General features: G+C 38.1%; 2 protein-coding genes across 2 annotated transcripts; one reads left to right on the top strand and one right to left on the bottom strand.

Annotated features, from left to right (window-relative positions):
* The first annotated feature begins 146 nt into the window (after nt 1-146).
* Nucleotides 147-2,772, top strand: LOC145229519 (uncharacterized). The gene is made up of 5 exons (XM_080094878.1): nt 147-278; nt 386-655; nt 1,037-1,181; nt 1,254-1,363; nt 2,424-2,772. The coding sequence occupies exons 2-5, from the start codon at nt 404-406 to the stop codon at nt 2,670-2,672; spliced, it is 756 nt and encodes a 251-aa protein (XP_079951004.1). The 5' UTR covers nt 147-278; nt 386-403; the 3' UTR covers nt 2,673-2,772.
* Nucleotides 2,773-3,020: 248 nt separating this feature from the next.
* On the bottom strand, nt 3,021-6,469 carry LOC145229510 (uncharacterized). Its single transcript, XM_080094867.1, has 9 exons — nt 6,350-6,469; nt 6,112-6,249; nt 5,120-5,247; nt 4,644-4,853; nt 4,292-4,529; nt 3,985-4,134; nt 3,697-3,827; nt 3,489-3,572; nt 3,021-3,344 (listed from the first exon to the last, which is right to left on the bottom strand). Exons 1-9 carry the CDS (start codon nt 6,417-6,419, stop codon nt 3,279-3,281), a joined length of 1,215 nt encoding a protein of 404 aa, XP_079950993.1. The 5' UTR covers nt 6,420-6,469; the 3' UTR covers nt 3,021-3,278.
* Nucleotides 6,470-8,352: the final 1,883 nt, after the last annotated feature.

Raw genomic sequence — 8,352 nt, 5'->3', positions numbered from 1 at the left:
TGAGTTTTTGCCTGCAGAAACGACTAAGGTTATAAAATACGATGGCTAATATGGGACCCAATACAAAATAAGCATAGAAAATATATTAATGTTTTAAAATAGGTTATAGTGTAAATGCAACAACAAAATGTGCTAAGCCACCCTTCTAGTTAAAATGTATATTTTTAATTTGCTGGAATAAATCGTGCTTGCAAACCTAATGTAAACGAACATATGAAACAATTAAAATGAGAAATCATCAATGATCATCAGTCATCACAGAAATGAGAATCATCAATGTGAGTTACTTTTTGAATTTGCTTTTCATAAATGTACAGTACAGTTAGTTCGAGTATATTCTGTTGGTTCTTGTAATAAATAAACCATGAGTATTTTACAACTTTAGGTACAGTCATAGAAGCAGATGAAGGTAATCGTTGTTGGTTTCCCGAAAACAGGCACTAAATCCATTGCTGCAGCCCTTTCTCTGCTTGATTATAGAGTTTATGATATTTTGGAGCATTTTTTATACCATGGAAAGCAGTGGAACAAATTACTAAATAAGGGAGGATGTTTGCAGGACCTAAAAGATATGTATCAAGATGTTGATGCAGTTGTAGATGCCCCTGCATTCTATTTCTGGGAGGAAATTTTACAAGCATTTCCAGATGCAAAAGTTGGTGTATTTTATAACTCTTCTTCATTGCCCACTTGTCACAGGACTTAGTTATGGGCCCCCTTTTATATACGACAAAAATGAGGGATCCTACTAAATCTGCTTTACAAATATTGTTACTAATGCTATTCTATATCTGCAAAAATAAAGCCTCATTGGTAATTAAATTAGAATTGGTTTCAATTTTAAAGCATTATTTTTGAAAATTCATTTTTATGAGGAATTAACTTAATTTGGCTAGTTCCGACTTGCATGTAGGATATAGTAGTGTTTTTATTCTTGTAAACTTTATTACATATCAATGCTGAATATGTTTTCAATCAGATTTCTGCATTACTTGGTACATTAAAAAGTTTATCATTCTGTGATTTTCAAATGTAGGTAATACTAAACATTCGTGATGAGCTTTCTTGGTTTGCAAGCTGGAAAAAACAAATTAATCAGGACAATATTACCACTGGACTCAAAATATTGGAAACATTTTCTTGGACTGGATGGTTTTACCACGAATTTGTTGTTGATTTTCGTAAGTTTTCTAACTTTATGTGCTGATATATTCAAGTGCACATTGTTGAGTTGTCCTAATTCTTCTGTGCAGAAAGAGTAATCCATGGATTTAAACGTTCATATTGCCCTTGGCAAAGAATAGTATTGAATGAAATGATACAGAGGAGAAATTATCGACAACACAATGCTTATGTGATGCAGGTATATTCAAACACTTTTTTCTTTATGCTGTTTAAATCTAAAATATTTATTTCAAAATTTGGTCATGTACATTTGATGCCTCACCAAAAGTATTAGGACAAAATGCATCTGACATGCTCTGCTCAACAAACTAATCATTATGGGTCATATTGTTTTTGTCCGTATTTTTTTGTCTTTTTTCTGTCACAGCTGGTTTGTTAAGAGCGTTTGGTCAAGAAAGAGTGCTCCAAATTTAATAAAATTTACACAAATGTTATTTATTAATCCAAATTTGATCCTCCTGAAGTTTGACCCCAAATGACCCAGCGGTTCACCCGCAGGCCCCCAAAACGTATTTTTTTAAAAACGGCTGTACTGACTAAAGTACAGCATCTCTGAGTGATATGCTGTGTTGTTTGGTGCAATATAAGATATTTCAAAGAATTTTTTATCTTTTTTTCGATTCACCCATTTTCACCCCTTAAACCCCCAAATATTCATTTCTGTCTAACGCTGGTTTGTTAAATGCGTTTGGTCAAGAAAGAGTGCTTCAAATTTATTCAAATTTGCACAGATGTTAGTTTTTGTTCCAAATTTGATCCTCCTGAAGTTTGACCCAGAACGACCCAGTGGTTCACCCACAGCCCCCCCCCCCCCCCCCCCCAAAAAAGGTTGGTGCAATGTAAGGTATTCTAAAGAACTTTGTAACTTTTTATTGGATTCACCCATTTTACCCCTTAAACCCCCAAATAATAAGTTTTAGGCCAAAAATACAAGCCCTAATGTGCTGAAATGTTAAACAATTGTTTGCAGTAGGTTATTCGTTCAGTACTTAAAACTTTGCCTTAATCGGCCAAATAGGTACTTTTACAGCCCATAATATGTGTACACTGTTAGTCAGATAGAAGTCTCAACTCTCAAGGCTTGAAGTTTCTTACTTAGGGTACCACAACTGGTCAAGACTGACCTTATGAGCACAAAGCAATTTGCATGTACCACTTGATCACTCAGTCGTAGGACTGCATGTGCTTTTAAATTTGTCTTTTTGTCTTGTTTTTGAAATTGTTACTATTTATTGCAGAAGGTGCCTAAGGAACAACTGCTGGTATATAAAGTTGGAGATGGGTGGGAGCCATTGTGCAAGTTTTTGGGGAAAGATGTTCCAGATACAGATTTTCCACATAAAAACAAGAATGCGTCTTTTTATGAGGATGCACTTGACAATCATCCACTAATGAAGAAGATGAAAACAGAAGCATGGTGTACTGCTATTGTTGTAACTTCTATAGGAATAATATGTGGTTACAGAATTATTCAAAGGAGAACTTAAAGGTGATGTTTTGTTTGTTTGTAAAACTACTTATTTTTGATATCTCATAAAAATTATTTTGTTTTGAACTTACTTTATTTTTACTAATATACATGCAATATACTCTTTTTGGTCAGAATTGTAATTACTTAAGTTTAACCAATGCACGCTTTGACTTTTGAAAAACTTGACTGGGATCACTCACATCAAGCCTTCACTTGAATCAAATCACTACCATTAAAATACTTTGCCTCAAAAAAAAAAGACTTTGTCTTGCCACAAGTTGGACAACGTTTAAGTTGGCCCGCTATATGGCGCGCCTGAGTAAACTTCTAACAAATTACGACTTCTAGGTAAACAAACTCAAGGTAACGCATTGTTACGTTTTTATTGAAACGTAAACACGACGCGTTTCACAAAAAATGGCAAAATAAACGCAATGTGCACAACAAAGGTACCGAAAAGTATGTCTGGAGTATGTACAAGTACAACGTACGATAAGTGCAATTGTGTGTGGCTCAAAATCGTAAAATGGCAACGACATGGCATGTTGCTTGTGTCTTTTTTGTGAAAAGATCAGGACAACGCTTACGACAGCATGGTTGGCAGTAACCACAGTGTCTGAACTTAAAAAACGCAGACGTGCTGATTGTTATCCGAGTAGTCAAATCCAAGAGCTTGCTCCGTTACATTCTAAAAATATGTGTAGAGTTTGGATTAGTTTACTAAGTTACCTAAGGTTCAAATATAGTGTCCATAGTTTTCTTGTGTTGTAGCTTTGGTGCCGGTAACCGTATACTACAACTTTAATATAGCTAAATTGATAAGTTTAATTACCTGAAGCATGGATTTCAATGAGTTTCCAGAAAGATCGGCATAGTAGACTCCTGGTTTGCGGCATATGATTCCAATGGCTTCGATCTGGAAACAAATCATTTTGATTGAAACCATCAAAAAAATTTTTATGCAACTAAGTCAGTTGTAATTAGAAAGTTTATTTTTTTTATTTGCGCGCGGTTTTAGGGGGAAACAATCTTGTTCTTACCAATTTGCTTCTGGGTTCGTCGAACTCCGGTTCCGATGAGAGAGCAGTTGCCTGCATCCAATTGTCGGCTACGTTAAAACTGTTGATGTTTTCCATTCCCATAAACATACCTCGACTCAATGTTGCGAGACCTACAAAAAAGATTCGAACATTTGTATAAGATTTAAACATTGTATACAATGAGATAGGCCTACAAGACAGCTTGATAGTGATACTGACATCCCTTGGACCCTATTTGTTTAACCTAACACTGAAAATAGCAGCTAAACTGACAGAAATTCCACTTACCATTATGTGACAGATCCAACTCGCGCAACTGAGGCATGTGAGCAAAGGAATAGTCGTCAATAGTTCTGATGACGTTGTAGCGCAGGTTCAGTGTTTTCAGTGACGTCAGACCGCTGAACGTTCCCACCGTGATCTTATTCAACTTGTTGCCTAAAAGTTATACATTCAGTTTTATTATCAGACACTTCTATAGATTTTGTCCCAATGAAAATTCACGATTTGGGGATGGTTTTGAAATAATAAGCTTAGAATAAACAACTTGCAAACTAAAAGATAAACAGTTTCTAAACATGTTCAGATGTTTTACCAGACAAGTCCAGGGTCTCCAATTTCGGTTTGCCATTGAAAGCACCGGCCGCAATGCTATCAATCTCGTTGCCCTTGAGAGATAAAAACTTCAGAGCATTCATTCCGGCGAGTTTGCTGCCATCAAGTGACGAGATACGGTTGTAGGCGAGGTGAAGGTACTCGAGTTGCCATAGAGACGCGAAGGCGGCGCTGGACCACCGGCTGATGTTGTTATGATCGAGATTGAGGTAGTTGATCTGAGAGATAAAAATCTCAGTAAACGTGTTTGTAAATTTGTAGTTGTAGACAATGATAAAAAAAACTTATAAGAATGGCTTAGTACTGTTCACCAAATATTATGGCCAACTCACCTGGTAAAGTCCCTGAAATGTGAAGTACTTGACCCATGTAAGTTTGTTGTTGTCCATTGTCAATGTCTTTATGTTAGGCAAAGGCACGAACGATCGTGATTGGATAGTTGTAATGGAGTTATCTCCCAAATCCAGAGTCTCAAGGTTGGAAATACCAACAAAGGTGTAACGTCCAATTTTCTCGAGGCTATTTTGGCGAAGATTGAGGTCCTATATGTTAAAACGCTTTTTTAAATCCAGACCAGTAATCGGCACATATCAAATTGGTAGGTGTTACTTCCAAATAAATACACACTGTTTTATTAATTAATCGTAAGATTGTAACTGGGACCAGTCCTCAAGCGGACAAGCGATCACGGCATACTTATGTGTAATCACAAAACGCCATGCCTATTGAAAGTGTTATACCAAGTAAAGCCGGCTTCCCAAGCACTCCCATGGGATACATGCGGCGAGGTTACGTTAAGTAATATTACCTTTAAAGTGGGTTCGTATCCAAATCCGCCATCTTCGATTCCACTTACTCCCGAATCGTCCATGACAAGGCGATAAGATATCTTACGCGGGTTTGAGCCGTCTTCCCCTGCAGCAAGCGGAGACTCTTCTACAAAAATACAAAATACACCGTCATGTACAAATATCGAATTAGTCGCAGTTGTGTGAAATAGGTATTGTGGTTTATGTCCAGTTGTGGCACCGAACAAATTCGGTGAGGTATGACTTCTCAACAAACCGGAGTGCCGTTAGAAGGCTAAACTAGCCAATACTCATATGTACTGACACCAGCTGAACTGATGAGACCTTATGCATGGGTCAAAACAGTGTGCACTATCTGCAGCTTAAGTATGTTTTGTGCCTTAACTTCGCAACACCGGTGTGCGAAGTAAATTGCTGAGCGATGACAAGTTTGTGGACTTAAGCTAACGTGTAATTGGCGCCAGGCGTTGAGATTGCGACTATGGATAAACTATAAATTGCACCAGATGCCCACGCATTTACGATAAAGTGGTTTGTTTGGATGGATGGCTCGCCTTATGCCAAAACACGTTTTCGCCTTCATTTGGTTGCTCACACCTTTGACATACGTCGGGCTAAACGTGTATAACACGGGATTTGTCATTAAGAGATTATTTAAGTTTAGTTTTTAAAACGTGGTTTTTCCTTTGATCCAAGACCGTGCTTAAATTCTGGCGCATGGTTAGATCGGCATGTGTTGTAAATTGTAGAAGTGATAAGTGTAAATATTTTGTTGATGAAAACGTATGCAAAATAACTTTACAGTTTAATCGCCCTATAACGAGTTACGGTTATGGCTTTGCCCACAAACGCCTTTTAGCGATCTGGCCTTCTCCTAACTATACATGAAGTGTCAAATAAACATGTTCGAGGAATTAGGAAGGTTTAATGTCGACCTCCAAGGATTTTCACGCACCCAGGCCATGAACGTATACTTAAATGTTAAACTCACTTTGCTTGGCAAGGTTTTGGATTCCGTGCAGAGTTGCATACGAAAAGTCTTCGTTGATCGTGATTGGCCCGTTCAGGTGACACGTGACCGTCACAGTGGTTTTGTCACCGGAGTGGTAGGGGACTCTGCTGCATTTTTCTGCGATGACACATACATTTGATTTTCAAGTCTCGTCTCGCACAGCCAGTGACATATTGACACAAAGAATCTACATTTTAGTCTTATTTGGAATTCTTACCTGGATCTTCCTGGGCTAATGCCGATGTGGCGTAGATTGCCAAGAGTAGGATTGCGGCAAGTTTTGACATTTTTCAATTTTTTGCGTCAGCTAATAGAATCAGTATCTTAATTACGTTCCTTTTCTGCAAACCAACAAATCTTCAATTAGTATTTACGGAAACTTATAACTCTACATCAATTCACAAATGCGATTACGATTTGAAATTAAAACGTTTACTGACGCTGCTTCCCGACTATATAGCCTTTGTTGGAACAGACAATGTGAAGTCTAGCTTGTTTCATACACATTTGCCTTTTTGTCAACTCTTCTGCATCGCCGGCTGCATTGCGAGATCTGCACCCTTCTCGATTTGACCCCCGGTATTTATGCCGCTGAGCCTCATGCCTCGCAGCCATTCGATATGCCGAGTAATTGTGACGTCAGCTCACGTGCTTGCTAATGGGCGACAGGCGCGCGGGCAAAAACACGACCCAAGCATGGGCGGCACCCGGAGTTATTTTAAGCGCACGAATTTATGTGGCCGGTTATGTCACGATGAAACCCCGCATTTAGGCATTTAGGATTTGTTTTTTACGATTTAATGCTGCTTGCACTGATAGATTCTCTAAAGGTTTCTTGTATGGGAGATTGTTGTCGGGGCTTGTACCAGACTGTGGCACCAGAGTTATCCAAATGCCTGAAGCCTAAGTTGATCTTCCCGATAGAAAGGGGCCAGTTCGCACTGCCATTTTGTAGTCTAATATTGCATCTCTATTTATTTGCCAAGCGTTTCTGCGAATAGGATTACGATAGGACTTAATTGTTATTTAGTATTACGGACTACACGTTTGGTCGGCGACCATTGGTCGCATTAACTATGACCCATTGTTTGGTTGGCCGTGGCTTCCTGATACCAGACACTTCCCGTGTTCTTGTTTTATTGTTTCAAAACCCTTTTGCATCGACCTCTCGCGTTTGTTCCACAATTTGAGTCTAGTAATATACAGTTTTAAATCAAAGTTGAGTAAAATTTTGATTCTTGAGATATACGTTCACACTTGTGTCAGGTTTGCTTTTATTAAAAGTGTTGATACAACCGTTGAATGTTTAACAACGACGGATAGCACAATACTCGTAACAAGTTGGACGATTTTATCTGGACAATTTTAAACACTAAGTTTTGAAGGAAAGAAATTATACTACACACATCTCTAATCCCATAAAAATGAACCAAGTGCGTCATTTTACATTTTTAATGGTCTTTGCTTACTCATTTAAGTTGGAGGAACAATATGTTGTTTATGCAGATACGTGACAACTTCTATTGCAATCATTAAACCACAACGTCACGAGGAGAAATTCAACGGCAAAGCATCTGGCCGCAGGTGATTTGACTCCGCAAAGTAGACCGCCAAATCTTTACTATGCAGAGATTAACTCATGGTTTATTTCCAGGTGCCGTTGTTGTTATGGTATCAAACCACGGCGGGTGGAGATATGTCGTGGGAGTTTAATGACGTGACACAAGCTTGGGTTGGGAAGTACTAAACCCTGCTCTTCGTAACGTCTATTTACAACCTAAACTTTTTCCAACTATTCGTTGACGATTAGAAATTAAATTTGCCTAAAAGTTGATGACGACCCGAAACTACCTTGATGATATTCGTTGCATAAAAGAGGTATGACTGGCTTGGGATTACGCTTAAGGTTTTCGTCTATTTATATGAATATCAAATTGAATTACATCATATGTTTATGACATACATTAGATAAATGATCATCTTAATTTTAGGAAAAGATTGTCAACGCCAAATATCCATAAACGGGATGAATTTGTCCTAATGATTGCATACCTCATTAGGTTTTGATTCGGCGCGCCGTTATTTAAAACAATAAGCTGCAATTAAGCAAACATTGTTGCCACTGTTCCTAATACGGCATGTCTGGTCGTTCATAAAACGCGCGCCGGATAGAAAGATCGGTTTTGGCTTCTATGTGTGTTCGTGTGCAACTATTGCCAA

Source organism: Phallusia mammillata, chromosome 1, assembly GCF_965637545.1.
Source record: "Phallusia mammillata chromosome 1, kaPhaMamm4.hap1.1, whole genome shotgun sequence".
NCBI lineage: Eukaryota > Metazoa > Chordata > Ascidiacea > Phlebobranchia > Ascidiidae > Phallusia > Phallusia mammillata.
This window is presented reverse-complemented; position numbering and strand designations above follow the sequence as displayed.

Bases quoted from the DNA above. Each gene is read 5' to 3' on its own strand.
- LOC145229519 (XM_080094878.1), top strand. From the start codon at position 404: ATGAAGGTAATCGTTGTTGGTTTCCCGAAAACAGGCACTAAATCCATT. The intron at 656-1,036 runs GTTGGTGTATTT...TTTCAAATGTAG, and splicing joins AAGCATTTCCAGATGCAAAA to GTAATACTAAACATTCGTGA. The intron at 1,182-1,253 runs GTAAGTTTTCTA...TCTTCTGTGCAG, and splicing joins CGAATTTGTTGTTGATTTTC to AAAGAGTAATCCATGGATTT.
- LOC145229510 (XM_080094867.1), bottom strand. From the start codon at position 6,419: ATGTCAAAACTTGCCGCAATCCTACTCTTGGCAATCTACGCCACATCG. The intron at 6,250-6,349 runs GTAAGAATTCCA...GTGTCATCGCAG, and splicing joins ATTAGCCCAGGAAGATCCAG to AAAAATGCAGCAGAGTCCCC. The intron at 3,828-3,984 runs GTAAGTGGAATT...TCTTTTTTGTAG, and splicing joins GTTGGATCTGTCACATAATG to GTCTCGCAACATTGAGTCGA.